The sequence below is a fragment of the Euprymna scolopes genome, chromosome 32 (assembly GCF_053919585.1).
Source record: "Euprymna scolopes isolate OS-2025 chromosome 32, ASM5391958v1, whole genome shotgun sequence".
NCBI lineage: Eukaryota > Metazoa > Mollusca > Cephalopoda > Sepiida > Sepiolidae > Euprymna > Euprymna scolopes.
The window spans coordinates 49,787,804-49,811,466 of NC_136513.1; the positions used below are offsets into that span (position 1 = coordinate 49,787,804).

The following is a 23,663-nucleotide window of genomic DNA, read 5'->3' on the forward strand; positions in this document are numbered from 1 at the left end:
AATTGCAGTTTGAAGAAGATAAACAAAGGTTTTAAAAAATCATTAAGTCGTTTCTGCTTTTCCATTGTTCGTATAGTTAACACAAATATGACGTCACGGAAACATGCGATCCATTTTTCAGAATCGTTTGGCAGTCCCCTACATATTGGGTACCCTGCTAGTACAATATACAGCGCGCTAACACACACACGCACACACACACACACACACACACACACACACACACACAATTGTACAGTAGTGTCAAGAGTGAGTTTTTATTTGTTTTAATTAAATATTTTTTAATGTGTGTGTTTCGTTGCTATGTCAAGTTGAAGGAGAACTGACCTATGGACAGCTGCCGAGAGACGATTTAAATACGATATCTGAAACGGAAAATTATCTACACGCTTGTCACAAAGTACTCATATATATCGTTTAACAATAGAAACTAACTAATGTTGCTAACGGTTATCATATCGCCTAGTAGATATCAGGTAATCGTGTCTCTGCATATTATGAAGTAGGAATGATGCAGCGATAAATTGGCTTAAACAGATAATGATACGTCAGCGTTTTGTTTTTTTTAAAGAAACTCGGGATTTCACTGTTGACGACTTTAATACGAAAAGATAAATAAAACGCTTCAGGGTTTTCTATTCAACTTTTTAAAATCTTCTCGGACCAAAAGAGGCGAAACGCGAATACAAAAAAAAAAAAAAATTGAGGTCAGTGAGAACGTTTTCTTTCTCATTCTTTATTTACCAAAATTTACGTTCCTGAATTTTTTTTAGATAAAAATTGATTATTCGTATTATTTGGATTCTTCAGACCACTATTCTCATCTTCAGTGTCATTTTTCGTCAACGTTTCGGTCGATGTAACCTGAAGAAGGTCGGAGGTTACATCGACTGAGACGGTGTGAAAAATGTTACTTAAGCTAAGAACAGAATTCAAATAATACGAATCACTAAATGTATTTATACACGTCATTATCAGCGATCTCTCACTGGTAAAAACAGATGGTGTTACCTGGAATCTGAGTGACAAAAATTCATCCCAAACTTCTAGTACTCCCCAGCTGAACGGTAACATACTCACCCTCCCGTCTTTCCATCATCTCAGGTTAACATTCTGTAATGCTAAAAAATGTTGGTGCCACTCCATCTTTTTTTTTTTTATGTCTCTGACATTGCAGCATTTCCGGTTAATTTCAATTCTTCTTTTTATTTTTATTTATTTATTATTATTTTTTTTTTTTACTCACGTTCACAGTTACATTTAAACATCTATATAATAGTACAATCAGGGAAGCAGGTAGCAGGAAGTGAATTCCAAAGTCTAGCCGTTCGAGGAAAGAATCTATTAGAGTAGAAAGCCTTCTGGTATTTGGGAGCCTCAACAGTAATGGGGTGTGATTTTGCTGCTAAGCGTTTTTGTCGGGGATATGTGCGTCGAGAGACATAAGTGCAACGACTTCCCCAGAGAACATTCATTAAAATACTAATTTCAATTATTTCTACTTATATTTCATGTTGAGTTTGTACAACATTATTCTATTTAACCTTGCCAGCCTTTGTCTGCTTTATCGTTAGACGAGAAGTTGCTACGAAGCAAGCGCTTGTCTATATATATATATATATATATATATATATATATATATATATATATATATATATATATATATATATATATATATATATTAAAATGTTTGACTCATGTCAAGGTAATCTACATCTAAAATTTCAAGTGCTTAGACCCAAAATTAGCAAAGGAGTTTGGTAGAGTCTACAAGGGTCAACTCTTTCAACTCTTGGCAGCCAAATTTTTGCCCAAAAACTGATTAAAAAGCTTGCTGCATGTCTGAATACCCTTTATGCAAAATCTCAAATATTTAGACCCCAAATTGGCCGAATAGTTTGCTAGATACAGCAAAAGTCAAATGTGTTGAATTTTGACCCCCTTGACAGCCAACTTTTCGGTCAAAACCGATTAAAAAGCTTGCTCTATGTCTTTATGTAAAATTTCAAATGTTTAGACCAAAAAATTGGCTGAGTAATTTAGTAGAGACTGCAGAACTCAAATTTTAAAAAACTTTGACTCCTAATTTTTACCCCTCAACATTTAGTTTTTGGAGCTAAAATCAAATTAAAATGTTTAATCCATATCCAAGTAGCCTACATCTAAAATTTCAAGTGTTTAGAACCAAAATTGGTGAAGGAGTTTGGTTAAGTTTTCAAAGATCTAATCGTTGAACTTTGACCTCTTTACAGCCAAATTTTTGGCCGAAAACTGTCTAAAAGATTTTCTCAAATCCTTATGTCAAATCTCGAGTCTCTATACCGAAAATTGACAGAGTTAATTCGTAATGAAATGCACACACACACACACACACACACACACACACACACACACACACATTTTCACTTTTATATATATACTAGCAGTTCAGTCCGGCTTTGCTCGGGCCCTATGTACTGTTCATAACTTGCCCCACGTGTGAATACACTTTAAGATTTTTAATGTTTAGACAAAACATTGTCTGAGTAATTTCGTAGAGACCGCAGATGTATTTCTTTTATAACTTTGACCCCAATTATGACCCCTAAACATTTATTATTTTGGTCTCTAATCAAATAACACACACACACATTTTAACTTTTATAGATATCTATATATCTATAAAGGTGAAAATGTATGTGTGTGTGTCTGTCTGTGTATATTTCCCTACACAACAACTCTATCAATTTTCAGTCTAAAAACTCGAGATTTGACATAAAAGGTATTGAGATTTGGGAAAATCTTTTTTGATCGGTTAAGGGGTCAAAGTTCCACGATTTAACTTTTGAGAACTCTACCAAACTCCTCCGCCAATTTAAGATCCTAAACACTTGAAATTTTTGATATGTTCTTTGGACATGGATTAAATTTTATAATTTGATTTGAGCCCAAAACAATAAATGCTAAGGGGTCAAAATTGGGGTCAAAGTTTTTAAAAAATTACCTCTGCGGTCTCTTCCAAATTACTCAGCCAATTTTTAGTCTAAATATTTGAAATTTGACATAAAGTGTATTCAGACATAGGACAAGGTTTTTAATCGGTTTGGGACCGAAATTTTTGCGGCCAAGAAGTCAACGTTCAAACGATTTTGCATTTGTGGTCTCTAGCAAACTATTCAGCCAATTTTAGGTCTAAACATTCGAAATTTTACATAAAGGGTACTCAGACATGCATCAAGCTTTTTAATCAGTTTTGGGGCAAAAGTTTCACTGCCAAGAGGTCAAGGTTTAAATGCTTGACCCATGTCCAGGTAACCTACATCTAAAACTTAAAATTGGCGAGGAGTTTGGTAGAGTCTGCAATGGTTGACCATTGCAGACTCTACCAAACTCCTCCGCCAATTTTAAGTTTAAATGGTCAACCATTGCAGACTTTACCAAACTCCTCCGCCAATTTTAGGTTTTAGATGTAGGTTACCTGGACATGGGTCAAACATTTTAATCTGATTTGAGCCCCCCAAAAATAAATGTTAAGAGGTCAAAATTGGGGCCAAAGTTAAAAAAATGTTTTACCTCTGCAGTCTCTACTAACTTTTCTCTATAGTAATTAAGGAAGTCTATTATATAGAAAGGCATTGCCGTAGATATGCACACAAAGTTATGAACAGTACACAGGGCCCGAGCAAAGCCGGACTGAACTGTTATTATATAGATATATAGCTGATATTTGGTTTTGACGATCTTAAAAATAGTATTTCTACTTTTATAGATAAAAAAGAAGAATTTTACAGGAAAAATTTACGTTACATCTCTGTAACATAAAATATTCTCTTGTAAATATTCTTTTTATCTATAAAAGAAGAAAGACTATATATATATATATATATATATATATATATATATATATATATATATATATTAATAATAATAATAATAATATGATATTAATGATATTTTAATTTATGCAGATTGTGTACGTATTAATATAGCATAAACCCACTATTGAATATATCATACATTACGAGGAATAATTAACCCGGTGGACTAATTTGCAACAATCTTTAAATAAATACTAATGAAAATATCGTTTAACAAATTCTGTCTGTGTTTGTTTACAATATCACGTCAGCTGATATTTGGGCTTGACGATCTTAAACCTTGTCTTTCTTTATACATATATATATATATATATATATATATATATATATATATATATATATATATATATATAGTAGAAACTGCTAGTATATATATATATATATATATATATATATATATATATATATATATATAGTAATTTATAAAATATATATGGCGATTAAGTTACACTGAATATTCGGCGTTTCATCCACTCTAGGATTCGTCAGGCTTATGCGCGAATTGTTTATCGTTTTTATATGGTCCTCTTCTGTTCAGGATTGTAGTTAGCGAATCAGCTTTCTAGTATCCACCGCGCCCCTTCCTAATGGGCATACATTTTATCGAACAAAGGATCTGTTTTAAAACTAGTTTAGTGGTTTAAGGCAGACATTTTCTTTTTTTATATATATAAATATACATATGTGTACATACATATATGCACATATATATATACATATATATACATACATATATGTGTGATCGTTTATGTATATTCGTGTTTATTTAATTTATTTATTTGTCTATTTTCTATTTTTTGTTAGTTTTAAAACTATTTTGTATCGCTATCCTAGAGTAAATTTTATTTTGTGAACACAGTTATTTGCTATTTCTCTTCTACAGTTTAATAGATTTTGAGGTTCTTTAAAGTACAGGATAGCAAATTTTTCATGAAGGCATCATTTATATTGGTCGTCTAAATGCCTACACGTGGTAGCTTGTCTTATTATTTTCCATTCGACTACCGGCGAATGTCCGCTTTCTTTGAGTTACCAGTATTTATTCGCTAGTGTTGTTTTTATACAGTGTTTTTTTTTTTATTGTTGAATGTACTTTTGTGGTCATAGTATCATAGTAAATAAAAATACTAATAACGAACAAGATAAATGCAGCTGTAGACACCGCACACTTTGCCCAGTTCAAAATAAATGTCTAACAAAAAGCGTAGTTTATCGGGCAACAATATTTGCGAAAGAAAATCCGAATAACAAGAAATATTACGTAGGCATGACTTCCCTAGATTTCAAAACCCGATACTATATATATATAATATATATAAAGATGGCATTAGTAATCTATTCTGTTAATGAATTAATAAAAATTCAGTTTCCACCAGTGCATATTTGAACACTGGTAAATGAACCTCTAGCATTAATTTTGAAGAACCTCTACATAAACAACATTTTTGGTATGACCTCTAACACGTGCGTAAATGTAGAGGTCTTCAGGACTTTCAATGCGTGAGAAACCAACATAAAACTGACCATGAGAAAAGCAAGGTGTCTGAAAATTAAGTCCAACAACTTTTAGACTTTGTCCTTTAGCTTTACGTATAGGCATGGCAAAACTAATTTTTGTTGGGAATTGTAAACGCTTGAACTGAAATGGCATGTCAGAAGGAATCCAAGGAATCCGAGGAATTAACAGTTTCACCCTAAAAATGTTCAGTTATTATAATCGCCAGAATATTAGTTTTCAAATATTTTTTTTTTTTTGCTAACCGTGTGCCATTACACAATTTAGATGGATCAATATTTCTTAATGATATAACTGGGACTCCTTCCTTTAATATCAGGTTATGATGTGGCATTCCAGGCGGCTGTAGTGAATTTAGAAATTCTACAGGAAATTCTACTGCATGATCTTCATCAATAACGCAATCAAAGGATTGATAAGAATGCTATAACACAGGCAACTTTTGCGAAAGATTACAATTGATCAGTTACGTTACCATGAAAACAATGTAAACATTTTTTTTAAATAATTTTAAACAATGAATATTTTTTTAAAATAATAAACAATATCGATATAAATAAAAATTTTAAATTGTCAGAATACATTAAAAAAATTAAAAAATATAAACTTTTCATAGTTATAAACTATGAAAACTTTTTTAAAGCAATATAAAAATAGAACTGTTTATCATTTGAAACTATGAAAATCTTTAAGTTTAATTTTAAACAATATAAATAGAACTTGTATAATTTTACACAATGTAAAAAGCTTTATTTTTAATTCAAAATTGAATCACGTGAGTTATAAACCAAGTAAAAATTTCACCTTAAAAATTATAAAAAGTTCGGTAATTATGTATTTTATGTACCGTGCTGAAATAACGTTATTGTTTCGAAAACCATTCTTAGCATGGGAAGTGGGGAGTGTTTTGTAAGTATTCTCTGCTTCAACCTAACAATTTAATAAAAACAAAGATATCGTGAAACTTAACTTTAACCTGAAAAATATTTTTAAATAACGCAGTACCAAAAATACATAAGCACCAAGCTTCTAGTTAAATTGGTTAAATTAAAAATATAAAAATACAAAAGGTTCTGTTTATATTGTTTAAAATAAAAAAGAAGATTTATATTGATTAAAAGAAAAAGAAAAAGATTTATATTGCTTAAAATAAAAATAAAAAAATTTATATTGTTTAAAATAAAAAAAATTTTTTATATTGTTTAAAATAAAAATAAAAAATTTATATTGTTTAAAATAAAAATAAAAAAATTTATATTGTTTAAAATAAAAAAATTATTCTTTTTTTTTTTAAACGTTGTTTTCATGATGATTATTTTGTTAAAGAAGTTCTGCTTACTTTAAACGCAACGTCTGAAATACCGATGTCACTGTTTATATATTGTTGGCATAGTAACATAACGGTGATTAGAGTGTTTGGTCAAGGCCGCCGAGATATTATTAATCTCGGCGGCCTCGGTTTGGTTCCTTTTATTTGATAGAGGATTCGAGATTATTTTGCCACCTAAAAATCCGTCTTGACAGAAGTTTTGGTACTTGTGCAGTGTACGAACCATGCTGAAATAATAACGTTATTATTAAAAAAAAAAAACATTCTTAACATGGAGAGAGGGATTGTTAACTATTTTGCACTTTCACCTAACAGTTTAATGGAAAAAGAAAAATTATTTCAAGAAAAGGAAGAAGCTATGTAAATTAAGGATATAATTTGGAGAGAAGAAACTTCTCTCAAGGAAACAGGTGTATTAATTTAAAGAGACAGTAATGTCGATTGGCACTTGTATCGATGCGGGGGCGGGGATGAACGAAACTTTATAAATAAAATTTCATTTGTAGAGCAACATCAAATTTTATTTAATTTTGTTTAAAAAACGAGAAAGAAAACTTCTGTTGATGTTTGAATGATTGCTTTCGTGTCAACCTTTCATGTGTTGAAATAGTCTCGTAGCGGTGTTTTGATTGAAATAAGTGGCAGACGACAATCTGACTATTTTGGCGGGTTTTCGAGGAGTCGAACGTGAATACATGTTTTGTTTTTATTATGAAAATCATATTCATGTAAATTACTTATTCTACAGTAAGCGAAGTGTCGAAGATAACCAAGTGCATGTATTTTTATGATAAATGGAAAATATCTCGTGTTATTTAAAATATTTTAAATAACAATATAATAATTTTAAAATATTAAAAATAAAAAACAGGGGTCACTAAGATATTTGTTAAATGTTTTTCTATGACTCAATTTTTCGGGAAGATGAGAATAATAGTCCGAATAAAATATATCAGACATTTTATCTGATTAGATATTATTATTATTATTATTTTAATTTTTTTTTTTTTTTTTTTTTTTTTTTTTTTTTTTTTTTAGAAATAAACTTGTATTTTGTGTTGACATAATGTCCTGTGTAAGAAAGCTCTCTCAGAAAAACTAAACATAATAAAAACGCATGCATTCGGAAAAAATTGACAGTTTCTGTTTGGTATCAATAGTTGTTCATCTAATCGATAAATGATTAAAATATATATGGATATGTTTCGTAAATGCCATGTAATGTCTGGAAAAAAATGCATGCAATCGAAACGTAAGAATTTTTGTACTCTTGCATAATTTGATCCGGATTCTCGGGAATTTCCGTCAAGCATGGATCGGACGAGACCGGCAATTATCGGTTTCAGCCGAGCGTTATTCAAATGTTGAAATGCTAAATTGACTTTTTATTTTTGTTTTTATGTAATGATTTTAGTATTTTTTCTGTGTTAATGGGGGGGGGGTCTGATTGATTATTTATTTATTTATTTATTTATTTATTTATTTGTAATTCATTGACTCGGCCGTTTAATAAAAAAGAAAGATACCATAAAAATTTAATTTAATTTTGAAATCCGATCTGAAATGTAACATTCGGTGTTTTTACTGTGTACGCATCGTACACTGTAAAAACACCGAATATTTCTTTGTAATTAATAATTGTTTATCTAATCGATCACATAATAATAAAAGATATACAGATATGTTTTCAATAAGTGAATAAGAAAAATATATATAGGTTTTTCTTTGTATTAACAAATTCAAAACTTAAATTTACGTAGTATTTCATTTTTTTTATTAATACAAAAAACATAATCAAGATATGTAGCATTGTAGCATCATGCTGTTTTAAGTGTGCGCATGCGCAAAAATATCGGTTAGTGATTAACGTACATTTTACACGTAAATTTGCCGGTATCTGTACGCGTTATTCATATATGTAAACAAAGATATTATTCGCTATAAACCATCCTTGGTGCATGAATATTATTTCCTGAGAATTTCAATGTTATGTGACCAGTAGTTTAGAAGTGTACTTGCTAGATATTTACACACACATACGTCTACTGTTTTATATATATACAAGAAGATGAGACCATTCTGTACTTTCACCTAACAATTTAATAAACAAAACAAACCCCAAAATATGACAAAGTCAATGGAGGGAGGGTTACATTAGAAACATAAAACGACAAGTGAAAAGCTAATCGAAAAAGTTCCCCCGAATCAAAAAAAAAAAAAAGAAAATCGAAAATTTCCTTTACTTACAGAAAAAAGTCAGTGAAAAAAATGTCCTTACAAAAAATTTAAAAAAACGCACGCGTTAATGTTTATAAACGTTATTTTTTTAGATTCACAAAATCATAAGTTTTCTTGATCGCTTCTGCCGAAATATCTGGTAGAGAGGGTATCAGGTACTTCTTTTTAGGGCGATTGCATGAACATTTTTTATCCGTTTTTTTATTTTTGAAATTGTTGTGGGGTATCCACGTTACCCATGATGAAAATGTTTAGTATAGCAGGCGTGTTCCAAATGGAACTTCATGCCAACCCAGGTAACGCCGGGTACCCATGCAAATATATAGATAATTTTTTTGATCTCATCACATTGAAATTGAATACAATTAGACATACACAAAAAATAAACTTTTTATTTCTTGTTTACAAGAAAAAAAACCGCCTATCATGGTCAACACGCCACACCAGGATTATAAATTCGTATTCCTATCTGTTCGTTTATTTGTTTGTTTGTTCACAATTGGATTAATATATACAAAAGCTCACTTACTTAACTCTCATTTATTTTTATATGTAGTATGTGTCTTGCAAACTATATTCAATTAAGAGATTGTCTCATTTGTATATTACATCAGGAAAAATCGATTTTATTAAATAGTTTCTAGCGAGCTATTTAAAATTGTTATTTAATAAATTTTAAACAATAATTATATTGATAACATATTTCATTTAATTTATTTGGAATTATTATTCCAACATCGATTTTTTATAAACTTTTTTAGAGTTATTTGCCCCTTAGATACTTGCGAACATTTCATTTGTTTGTTTTTATTTTTCTTTAAACGGCTATACAGAAATCGGTAAATGTGACCCACAGCGATGTTTTACACCTAAAAAAAATAAAGATCTACTGCCTCCACCTCTAAATTCCGCAATTTACAATTTTCTTTCTTTTTTCACATTAATCTCATCGATTACAAACTTAAATTTCTAATTAAAAATAAGGTAAATTTTTATGACGTGACTCAGCGTCGTTTAACTCATAAAAAAATAAGACCTACTTGGGGGGGCCTAATACGTTTAAACAACCTTTATAAATATTATGCATGAAGAAATTTTGAAAAAAAAAGAAAATTATATGGGGGATCACTTTTCAATTTAACGTGAAATGATTACCCACTTTTTAGCCACGAAGCGTTCAACGAGACATATCATCTCTAGCATTTTTTCAAGTTTGGCGATCGAGGTGGGGGGGGGTAAAACATGACAAATACAATTTGTATATTTTTTTGTGTGGTGGGAGGTGGGAATTACATTTGAAACATAAAATAACGATGAATTTAATTAATTTTTATGGGGCCATTCTGTACTTTCAACTAACAATTTTATAAACAAAAACGAACTCCAAAATATGACAAATTCAATTTTTTTAGATGAGAGGATTATATTAGAAGCATAAAATGACAAAAATTTAATTTAATTGTTTTGGAATTAATTTTTGCTAGATCTCCATTTTTTTTTTTTTTTTTTAGAGTTCTGCCTACTTGGCTAAAAAAAATTTTTTTTTCGATCGAACGGGCATTCGAGCTATTTTTATTGAAACAAAAGTTGTAATGATTTATTTTTAATTATTTTTTTTGGGGGGGGGGGCGGGAATTTTCTTTCTAGTGCTCAATATCCGGAGAATAGTTTCTTCTCTTTGTATCCCTTTGTCGAAATATCTGGTAGAGAGGGTATCAGTTAATTTTTTTTTTTTTGGGGGGGGGGCGATTACATTTACATGTTTTTATCCGTTCTTTTATTTTTGGAATTGTTGTGGGGCTATCCACGTTGCCCATGATGAAAATGATTAGTATAGCAGGTGTGGTCAAAACTGAACTTCATGTCAACCCAGTCAATACCGTGTACCCATACTAGTATATATATATATATATATATATATATATATATATATATATATATATATATATATAATATATATATAATGTATTAGATTGGTGCAAACATAATGTCGTTTTTTAGGCGAAGTTGAACGTCACAAAACTCCATTACTTTTGCACCAATCAAATGTGTGTGTGTGTGTGTGTGTGTGTGTGTGTGTGTGTGTGATCAGGTAAAGAATATGTGTTGGTTGAACTTGTTCTTGTTAGTGCGCATATAGATGTGCACGAGCGATTGGAAGATTCTTTAATGTTTTGCCTTCTCTGGCTAAAAGCAGGTAGGGGGATTGTTGATCATACTTTCTTGGATTATTCAAGTGCGCCAGATTTAATTTCTTTCTCTCTCTCTCTCTCTCTCTCTCTCTCTCTCTCTCTCTCTCTCTTCCCCTCTCTCTTACACTCTTTCCCTCTCTTTCATCGTCTCTTTTATTTCTCTCTTTCTATCTCTTTAGCTGTTGGCTGTTTGTTTCCTCGCTTCATAAGAGATTCTAAGCTCGCATCGGCTTAATAATTTGATGTAGACTTGTTGCTTTATGGCTTCAAACGGTTTTCATTGGTTAACACGTTATTGTGAAAACTAAATTGTCTTTAGAATTAAACAAGAGAGTAATCTGAACGAAGCTGAGAAAAGAAAAATGTAGTAATTCGAGCCATTTTTTTTAGCGTCTGTTACTACAAAATGGATTATATTTTACATTAAACAAATTTTTATTTTCTGATTGCACGAGTTAATTCTGTATTTCGATTTGAGCTTGTACCGTTTTTGATATGAGATACATTATTTTATTTTTTTTTTTTTTTCGTCACTTTTACTACTGAATTTTCAAGTATTTTTTTTTCTTTCTTTTAGTTCCGGGATTCAACCATATACATTTCGGAAAATGAAGAACGTATTTATTGTTTTGCTTGGGATAATAACTTTACTCCTGACGACCAATCCAATCAAATGCGATAACATACTCTTCCTGAGTTTTCCATATTTCAGTCACATACAGACGATGATTTTATTGGGCAAAGAGCTCCACAGAAGAGGACATAACTCTTACATACCTGTTACTCAGAAATTAACCAAAAAACTAAAAACACAAGAAGGCGTTCAATATGTACCGATGCCTGAAAAAATTAAGGTGGAGGAATTCACAATTATTGCTATGAGTAGTTTCAGTGAAAAAAGCAATTATACTTTCAAAGACGTGACAAAATCGAATAAAGAGGTATGCGACAATTTACTGCTAAACGAAAAATGGTTTCAAGATTTAAAATCTATCAACGCCACTTTAGCTGTTGTCGATAACGTATACATGAGTAACTGCTTGGCAATAATTCCTTACAAATTATCGATTCCATTTGTATTAATGGGATCGGTGAATACTCCGACGATGCACCGAGTACCAGAAGTATATTCAGCGTTTCCACATATATTAACCACATTTTCTGAACGCATGTCATTCACAGAAAGATTTCAAAATGTATTTAAATACATGTTTGAATACATATCTCCCCCTTTAGGTTCGCCGACCAAGAGCGTTCAGACGTATGCACCAAATAGACCTGAAATCACATTTGACGAACTTCTACGCAAAGCCGCTTTGCATATTGTGGAAAGTGATTTTCTGCTAGAATACGCGACACCGGCCTTACCAAATATGGAATTCTTAGGCGGCATGGGAGCGCAACCTGCTAAACCCTTGAAAGGAGATTTAAACAAATTTGTTAATTCGTCAAAAAACGGAATCATTGTAGTTTCGTTTGGTTCCAATATAGATTCTCTCCCAGACGAACATCTCCAAAAAATGAAAGCGGCGTTTAAGAAAATTAAATACGATGTCGTCTGGAAATGGTCAGATACGAATTATTTTTCATCGAATGTTTATCTTACAAAATGGATGCCGCAAAACGATTTACTTGGTCATCCGAAAACGAGGCTGTTCATCACTCACTGTGGCAATGGAGGACAGTTTGAAAGTTTGTATCATGCAGTTCCTATGTTGGGCTTCCCAGTATTTGCAGACCAGCCTCATAATGGTAAAAGAATGGAAGACAAGGGTTACGGTATCTCGATGAATTTGTATAGGTACACTGTCGAAGATCTTGTTTCAAATATCAACGAAATAATCTCAAATCCGAAATATAAAAAGAATATCAAAATGGCGAGTGACATTTTCAAGTCTCGACCTGAAAAACCGTCCGAGAGAGGAGCACGCATAATTGATGACGTCATTAAATACGGTGGCGGTTTCATGAGATCTTATTGCCAGGATATGCCGTTGTATCAGTATTTCATGTTGGATATTTTCGCGGTTGTATTGTCGTCTGCTTTCGTTGGAATTTTCATTGCTATTTTTATTATTAGAAAATGTTTTGCCTTTTGCTGGCGATTTAAAGAAAAAAGTGATTAAAGTATTTGTTAACCTTATTAGATAACTTATTAGTGAAGGGACGATTTCAGTATTTGTTTTTTATTTCACTGATTCCAAAGAAATTAGCGATTGTTTTAAAATTCCGATCTCGATAAAATTACCGATCCCGATAAAATTACCGATTCCGATAAAATTACTGATTACGATAAAATTACCGATTCCAATAAAATTACCGATTCCAATAAAATTACCGGTCCCGATAAAATTACCGACCCCGATAAAATTACCGACCCCGATAAAATTACTGATCCCAATAAAATTACCGATCCCGATAAAATTACCGATCCCGATAAAATTACTGATCCTGATAAAATTACCGATTCCAATAAAATTACCGATCCTGATAAAATTACTGATCCCGATAAAATTACTGATCCCAATAAAATTACTGATGCTGATAAAATTACCGATTCCAATAAAATTACTGGTCCCGATAAAATTACAGATTCCGATAAAATTACTAATCCCGATAAAATTACCGATCCTAATAAAATTACCGATCCTAATAAAATTACCGATCCTAATAAAATTACCGATCCCGATAAAATTACTGATCCCGATAAAATTACCGATCCCGATAAAACTACTAATCCCGATAAAATTACCGATCCCGATAAGTTACCGATTCCGATAAAATTACTGATTACGATAAAATTACCGATTCCAATAAAATTACCGGTTCAGATAAAATTACCGATCCCGATAAAATTACTGATCCCAATAAAATTACCGATCCTGATAAAATTACAGATCCCGATAAAATTACAGATCCCGATAAAATTACTGGTTCTGATAAAATTACCGATTCCAATAAAATTACCGATCCCAATAAAATTACCGATCCCGATTAAATTACTGATCCCGATAAAATTACCGATCCCGATAAAACTACTGATCCTAATAAAATTACCGATCCCGATAAAATTACCGATTCCGATTCTTTTAAAATCTCTGAGTAGTTAGTTATGTCGTTTTGGTTGTATTTTGAATGTTCGGATTACCTTTAAACCCCTGTAATATGTACAAATGTTTCCGCAAACGTAAAAATGTGATCTACAACTATTAGTTTTATTGATAGTTTAAAATCAATAAATATTTATCATCTTATCAACGGGAAATTTAGGTTCAAACAAAACAAAAAATAAATAAAAGAATCGCTTTTAGAGCCGGAAAGTAGGCACACATTCTTTTGATTCCGATACTCTAAAAGATTCCAATGTTTCTGATCTCCTATTCTGATTAACCGTCCATACAATAAAAAATACACCAATAATTTTTTTTTTTCTCTTGGAAAATATATTTATAATCATAAACATATGAGAAATGCTAATTTTAAAATCTAATTTCCACGGACTTAATGATCGTCTACTCTATAATAAAGTCCAATGTGTATTAAATTGTATATTTTCATATAAATAAATATATATATATGCCATCACACAAAAGTTAGCGAGTAAACAAATGTTCCTTTTTCTAGCCTCCGTTTAAAGCCATTTCTAGTAGTGATGAGAACCGAAAAAAATAAATAGCAAGTCAGACAATCCTCGTCGCCTGAAATGAATTCAGAAGGAGATTTTCCACGTTAAATAAAAATCAACGGTAGGTGTTTTCTTCTTCAAATCATCAGAAATGAGAATACTAATTTATATATAAAATCTTAAAATTACTACCGTAATTTTAAGATTTTATATGCATTTAATGCGAACATTTGCGAAGCATAAATTCTTTCCCATTATTGTTGTGGATGAGTATACACTAGTATATAATAACCATTGTCAGTTTTTACCCTGTCTTCTAATTGGGTCACGATGTAAAAATTCTTGATGGTTAAAAGTGATTAAATAATAAACTGTTTCACATTTTTATTTGAATAAAGATTGATAAGGGTCGATAATTCTGTTCAACAAATTTCAGGTTTAAAAACTGTACATGCCACATAGGACCTGTTTCGGTGTAAGAAAAGTATCCTGATATTAAGTTTCACTTTTATTTCTCTAGATTAGGAACCGTTTTTATGTACTATAAATCAAATTTTATTATTATTGGTTATGAATGAAAAACACAGATTTGTCAGTTTAAATATAACATTTGTCCTGTCAACTCTCTCGTGTTGAGTGTCATCCTTTCATTTTATATTCCAACAGCAGTATACCAAAATACCAGGATTTCATTTTTCCTTAAAACATTTTTCCATCATTGAAGTATTACCACGTTTGATCGACATTTTACACATTTTATTTTTATTTTTTATTGCAACTTGAAATCGTTTTCAAACATAAACACAACAAATACGTTTACGATTTAATGTTTTTTTTATATATATATTCTATAATTAACAGTTTAAAGACGACAAAATTCCTCAAATCAGCTTGCCCAGTCGTTGAAATAATATAAATGGAAGTTTTTATAATTTTATACAATATAAAAGTTTTTATTTTTAAAATTATAAACAATATACACAGAATTTTTTTAACAAATATTGTTCACGGATGCTTTTGATTATGCGGAGAAAGACATTACGTTTTTAGCGTCCCAAATTTTTAAAAGGATTATTTCATTGCAAGTTGGAATCGTTTGCAACCCAAAAAAACAAAAATGTTTTTCTTATGTAAAAAAAAACAAAACAAAAACAAGACAAAACAAAAACTACTTGATCAATTTACATATTTTAAAAAAATATTTGGGATTTTTTTACGACTTTAGCCAGCGTAATTTACCTCTTAAAAATAAATCAAAATCTATTTTGTTTTTTTTTGCTCATATATTTTAACAGCATTTAAAGATAATATAGAGGAAGGAATTTTTTACAAAATAATAAAAATTTAACATTTTAGAGTGAGGGATAACTTTCCTATATAAATTTAACGTAAAATGAGTACCCACTTCTTGGTTACGTATAGGTAAACGAGACATGCAATCGCTAGCACTTTTTCAAGTCTGATTACAAGGAGAGAGGAACCAGAGAACGGATGCGAGTTCATAAGTTCCAAACATTTTTAAAATGCATAGAAACACTTCAAAACGTGTGGGGGTTAAGATTTGGGTATTGTGTAGAATTTGAACCAGACGTAACTAACTATCGGCTCAGCTTTGCTCGAAATATGACGCCAACCGCCGGTTCTCGCCGAGTGTCGCCGATTATGGAAGCGTAACAACAACGTTACTCAAGGAAAAAACCGAAGAAAACATTTAAATATAATAAAATCACCAGAAAAATAAATAAAAATATAACAAAAATAAAAGAAACAACGCCATAGCGTAACAATGTCTGTTTCATTTTTGTAACGAATATTTAAGTTAAAAAAATAAACAAGTATGTTTTAAGCATTTTTTTTTTGTCAGACAAAATTGAACAAAATTAATTAAAAAAAAACAATTTTTTATGTTTTTCATATTTTGTAACAAAGGTTTTAAGCAAGCAATTTTTATGTTTTTCATGTATTATATATATATTCTATGTATTATATACTTTTTTCATGTATTATATATTTTTTAATGTATTATATATATTTTTTAGGGTTTGTATTACTGTACACATAGATTCGATAAAGTTGTCAAAAAACAAATATATAACGAATAAATATTATCAAAGCCAAGATAAGTTACTTTTCTGCCAAACTTGATATATTTTTTGTGTTTTTATTCAATATAACATGTTTATTCAGCTCGAAAAGCATACAGTGTTTACCGATGTATTGGAAAATTCAAAATGCCGTTCGACTCTCTCTTTAACATGGTAAGTTTGGGAACAGGTGTTATAAATAAAAAAAAAACTAGACAAAATACTATTAAAAACCTACCGAATATATGCCAACCTATGTCACGGTAACATATATTGAGCAAGTTTCCAATAGTATTTTGTCTAGTTTATCTAAAGGCAATGATGTTAAGATCTTTATTATCCAATGTATTCCGCATTGTTTTTCGCGCGCGTGTGCGTTCTATTTTTGCGCCTTTATACATTCTGTTTACTCACTATTCCATAGCTAGCTATAACATATACTGATCCAACGGGTTACATACAAACGAATACGTTTTTGTTACATATAAACGAATACGTTTTTCAAACTTCGGCGTTACATATTAACGCATTTTTTATTTCAGCGTTTACATACGAATACGCTATTTTAAACTTCAGCGTTACATACCAACGAAAACGTTGTCAAACTTCATATCAACGAAGGCCTTATTTAAAACCGGCGTTGCATATGAATAAATACATTATTTTATACTTCGACATTACATAAAAACAGTTACGTTATTACTAACTTAAACACATATCAACGAATGATTGTTTTAAACTTCAGCGTTACATACAAACAAAAGTATTTAAAAACCAGCGTAAAATATCAATCTTTATTTTAAACATCAGCGTTACATATCAACGAATACGCTACATATCAACTACGTTACATATCAACCAGCATTACATGTTAAGGAGTAATTGATTTCAAACATCGGCTTTACAAACTTCAGCTTTACATATCAACGAATACATTATTTCAGCGTTATATTTCAAATATCAGCGTTACATATCGACACGACAGCTTAATACGTGGTGTTTCATCATCGAATACGTTATTATAAACTTTAGCGTTGCATATCAGCGAATCCATTTTCAAACTTCAGCATTACATATCTACGACTACGTTTCATTCTTACTACTAATACTAACTAATCCATTGTTCAGACTTCATCGTTACATATCAACGAATACATTAAAATTCAGCGTTGCATATCCACGAATAATTTCAAATGTAAGCGTTTCACATCAACGAATGTATTGTTTAAATCTTCAGCGTTACATATCCTCGAATGCATTATTTCAAATTCAAATTTCAGAATTACATATCCACAAATTCATTGTTTACAAACGTCAGCATTATATATCAAGGAATATTAAAAATGTTAGGGTTACATATCAATGACTTACATATCAATATGTAACGCACTTTTGTAATAAAGTACTCGTGGATATGTAACATTGAAGTTTTACTAATGAATTCTTATACGCAGAATAACCGAAATATATGAATTCATTAGTAAAACTTCAACGTTACATATCTACGAATAACGTAGAATATCTACGAATAACATAGAATGAGTGCGTTATATAATATATAATAACCAGTTTGAAAACGTATCCGTTGACATGTAACGCTGAAGTTTGCAATAAAGTATTGCTGATGTGACGCTGAATTTGAACAATGTAACGCTGTTTTAAACATTGATATGTAACGCTAAAGTTTGGCATAAGGTGAACAATGATCTTTGTAACGCAGTGTTACATTGAACAAGCAACAATTGATATCAACGTTGATATGTAACGCTGAAGTTTGCAATAAGGTATTCGTTGATATGTAACGCTGAAGCAATGTATTTCTTGATATATAACGTTGATATGTTACATGTAAACGAATACATTATTTTCAACACGTTACATATCAACGAATACATTGCGCCAAACTTCAACGTTACATGTAAACGAATACATTATTTAAACTTCAACGTTACAATGAATACTTTAAACTAGTGCTACATATACACATTATTTCAATCTTTATCATTAAATATCTACGTTACATATACTTCTAGCGTTACATAATCGAATACATTATTTTAAATTTCAGCGTTACATATTAACATACCAGTACAAAATTTCAACGTATACATAACCCGCGTTATGTATCAATGAATACGTTATTTTAAACAGCAGCGTTACATATCAACGAATACCTGCGTAAAATAGTAACGAATACTTTATTTCAAATTCCAGGGTTACATATCAAAGAATACATTTTTCAAACTTTAAATAAATATCAACCAATACATTATTTACAATCTTCAACGTTACATACCAATGAATATATTATTTCAATCTTCAGCGTTACATATCAACGAATACATTTTAAAACTAGCATTACATATGAATGAATACTTTATTTTAAAACTTCAGCGTTACATATCAACGAATAATTTATTTATAACCAGCGTTACATATCAAACTTCAGTGTTACATCTCAATACGTTTTCATTCTTTAACGGTACATATCAATGTTACGTTTTCAAGCTTCGTCATACTTTATTTCAAACTTCAGCGTTACATATAAACTTTTTTCAGCGTTACGTCTATTTCAAACTTCAGCGTTACATACAAACTTTTTCAGCGTTACAACGAATACTTTATTTCAAACTTCAACGTTACATATCAATTTCAAACCAGTGTTTCATATCAACGAATACTTTTTCAAATCTCAGCGTTACATATAAACGACTACGTTATTTCAAACTTAGAAGGAAAAGAGCAATTTGCAAACTTATTTTAACTTCACAGACCATCGAAGACGAAATTATTTCAAATTAAAGTCCGGTCGACGGACAGAACCTCTCCTTGAAAGTCATGGTCGCATCTGAAGATGTGCTAATCACTTAGGATATTCATTGTCAACGATAAATGAGGTTATCTTTCACTTATAAAAGAATAAAATTCATTGCATTATTTTATCGCACTTGTGAACTTTGTCTCTTCAGATAAATAAGTTCATTTTAAATAGATATCAAGGTTAGTAAAAAAATAAATAAATAAATATTTATTTTTCAAAATGCCACACTTGTTCTAAATTTGTGATAAAATTTGGTTATATTTTACTCATATGTGTCTTCTGGTGATTTTTCTGGCAGCGTATTGGAGAAAGGTATTCCCACCTAGCATTTAGGTAAAATGCTTCAAATATAAATAGTTGAATACGTTCAACTTACCATTATTATCATTATTATTTTTTTTTTATCACAAAAAAAATGATATGGATTGTCTCAGTAAGAGAACGTCGAGCGTCAGTCTCTGGAATCCTAGTTTCAAATATCTCATGGTTAAACCATGCTGAGCAATCGTAATACAACGAAACACATGCCCTGTATACTTATATGCGTACACACACATACACACACACATACACGCACACATACACACACACATACACACACATACACGCACTAAAAAATTATAGACAAGATAAAATAAACATATGTATATATGAATTTATTTGTCAGTTACATAAAGAAAAAACATGTAATGATGGGTAATAGATACTCTTTATACGTAGACATTTCGAAGCCAAATTCTTCTCATCAGAAGAGGAGAGTAAGTGCCACATTTCCCTATATCTATAATCTAGCTCCCTTCTTTACTGATGAGAAGAATTAGGTTTCGAAATACCTAGGTACACAGGGCATCTATAACACGTCTTTCCATTATTGTTGTTTTTCGTTATTGAACAAATAAATTTATATATACCTATGTTTATTTTTTTTCCTATACTTATGCTCCATGGCCATGTTGAACTAATATCGTGAGAAGTCTCACCAGACAAACAGACGATATTTCTCGCCCACGAGCGAAACCTTTTTAAGTGGAAAGGGGAAGGGAGAAAGCAAAAAGACATCAATTGTACCAGATTTACCCCAGCTGCCTGAAATGAATTCGAAAAAATATATATATATATTCCGCTGCATAATGAAACATTAACTGTGCATGCTATTTTATTTATTTATTGTTTTTGTTGGATAATCAGGAATGATAATTATTATTTATGAATAGTAAAATTACTGATGTATTTCTGCTCTTTTATACAAACATTTTAATAATATAACCAGATAAAGAGCGAGCGCAGAAAGTGGCGAAGTGTCATTTTTTCATTTTTTAAATAGTTATTGTATGCTAGTATATATAAAAAATATACAAACTACCATAGATATTGAAATATAAAAGTATAGATAAATAGTTTTATTAGTTGCAAACATTTTGTCTGCGGCGCGGTGGCCCATGTGGTAAGATTACACGCCTCGCATATAATGAACACGGATTTCGAATTCCAAGTTCAACTGCTGAGTTTTAATTAAGTGTATATGTTTATATATTTGTATGTATTGGATTAACTGATCATTATGAGTTTTAATTAAGTGTATATGTTTATATATTTGTATGTATTGGATTAACTGATCATTATGAGTTTTAATTAAGTGTATATGTTTATATATTTGTATGTATTGGATTAACTGATCATTATGAGTTTTAATTAATTGTATATGTTTATATATTTGTATGTATTGGATTAATTGATCATTATGAGTTTTAATTATGTGTATATGTTTATATATTTGTATGTATTGGATTAACTGATCATTATGAGTTTTAATTAAGTGTATATGTTTATATATTTGTATGTATTGGATTAACTGATCATTATTAGATTTAATTATGCGTATATGTTTATATATTTGTATGTATTGGATTAACTGATCATTATTAGATTTAATTATGCGTATATGTTTATATATTTGTATGTATTGGATTAACTGATCATTATGAGTTTTAATTAAGTGTATATGTTTATATATTTGTATGTATTAGATTAACTGATCATTATTAGTTTTAATTAAGTGTATATGTTTATAATTTGTATGTATTGGATTAACTGATCATTATGAGTTTTAATTATGTGTATATGTTTATATATTTGCATAGATGTCATATTCCAAAAATTATATACAATGATCACTTATTTTTAATATATTTATGTGTACAAGAAATTATATCCAAATAATACGGTACTTGTGCAGTATAGTACTTATATGAAAAAACAAAGACATTCAAAAAATTTAGCACAACAGAAAATTATGTAAATTATTTTAAATTCATGTTGTACATTACCCTCACTAGGGAAATAATTTTTTTCCACATCCGTGCTGTTAATTTCCTGTCCTAGGGAAGGTACAGTTATTCCATACATATATTGTGTAATACCCGTCCTTGGGTAAGGAAAATATTTAATTGCTGGCAAATGATACAAAGACATAAAAAAATCCTCTATTCTAAGAATTACAGGTATTTTCAAAATTTTTCTCATTTTCTTATACGATCCCGAGCAACGCCGGGGGGGGGGGGCTTGCTAATCTATTATAAACAAAAAATAATAACTATATTATTTTGATTCATCGGACTACTGTACTCATCTTGAGTGTCATTTTCACGTTTCGGTCTATGTAACCTTCGACCTTCTTCAGGTGTATCTTGTCGAACTCGGGAATTTGGACGGAATTTCAAACGGAACTCTTTATTTACTTCATGGGGGTAGCATGCTCTTGCTCTTGTTCCGTCAGCCATGACTGGATAGATATCCTAAGTAATTCTCAATTGTATTAGGGCCTCTACCCAGTCATGGCTGACGGGGCAAGAGCATGCTACCACGGTGAAATAAATAAAGGGTTCCGTTCAAAATTCGGTCCAAATTCCGTCCAAATTCCCAAGTTCGACAAAAAATATTCCCGGTTCGACAAGATGCACCTGAAGAAGGTCAGAAGTTACATCGATCGAAACGTTGTGAAAATGATATCTAAGGCGAGAACAGTAATCCGAAGAATCCAAACAATGCGAATAACCGATCCTCATCTCAAAAATGTTTTTTTTTTTTAAATCTCATAAATACAAACATCCAACTGCAACTAATCCTTTACTCGTTTAATCATTGTTAAGCTGTTTTTTATTTTTAGATTTCTTTCGATTAAGTCGCACCCGAATTAACTTATAACCGCAATTTCGCCCGGCCTTGTCTATATATTATACTAGCAAGGACACCCGGCGATACACTGGATTGAATGAAGATCAACGAATGTTCCACACTTTTATTGTCGTTGAAATCGGTGAAATCGACCATTTTTCAATCAAATCGATTGGTGACCTGCTTTAGTCGAGAACGCAGCGCAGTCCACCGGGAGGAAGCTTCACATGCCTCCTAGCGGTGGCTTAGTTCATAATACATTGTAGTCTACATTGCACTGCAGAGAACATACTGTTGGTTTTATAAAAGTTATTTGTATATAATGGCTTGGATTAAATTTTAAATGTAAAAGTCAAGTATCATGATTCAAATGTCCTCTAAACGGGAGCATTCATTTCAAACGAGCCCATGTCTTATCAAAGGATGTACTGGTGATTTTATACACCTTCTTTTGCTTATGCAGTTATAAAACTTTTCAAATGCACTTGTGATGTTAGGCTGTATAAGAGTGTTAACTTTGGGGAAAATCGGATTGTTCCTTCTTTAATCGGATTTTTTCGATTAAAGATTATCGATTTTCGATACTTATCGAAGATATCCTGATGCAAAACCTATCTAAGAACTGTGATTTTATGAAATATTTTTACATAATCACTGGAATTAATGCTAACCGTATAAAAGTCAAGTATTATGGTTCAAGTGTGCTCTAAAAACAAATATTCATTTCCAACGCGCCCCTGTCTTATAAAAGAATATGGACTTTTCTGCTTGTGCAGTGATAAAACTTCTCAAATGCGCTTCTGATGTTAGGTTGTATAAAAGTGTA

At 30.7% G+C, this 23,663-nt stretch overlaps 1 protein-coding gene across 1 annotated transcript in view; it reads left to right on the forward strand.

Moving 5' to 3' along the window:
- The window catches only part of LOC145256341 (UDP-glucuronosyltransferase 2A1-like), an 81,094-nt gene extending 64,207 nt beyond the window's left edge, over positions 1–16,887 (forward strand). Inside the window, exon 2 of the mRNA XM_080115125.1 lies at positions 11,711–16,887. Coding sequence (XP_079971251.1) covers positions 11,742–13,259 — 1,518 coding nt within the window. The 5' untranslated portion in view covers positions 11,711–11,741 and the 3' untranslated portion in view covers positions 13,260–16,887. The remainder of the gene's footprint in view (positions 1–11,710) is intronic.
- The last annotated feature ends 6,776 nt before the right edge of the window (positions 16,888–23,663 follow it).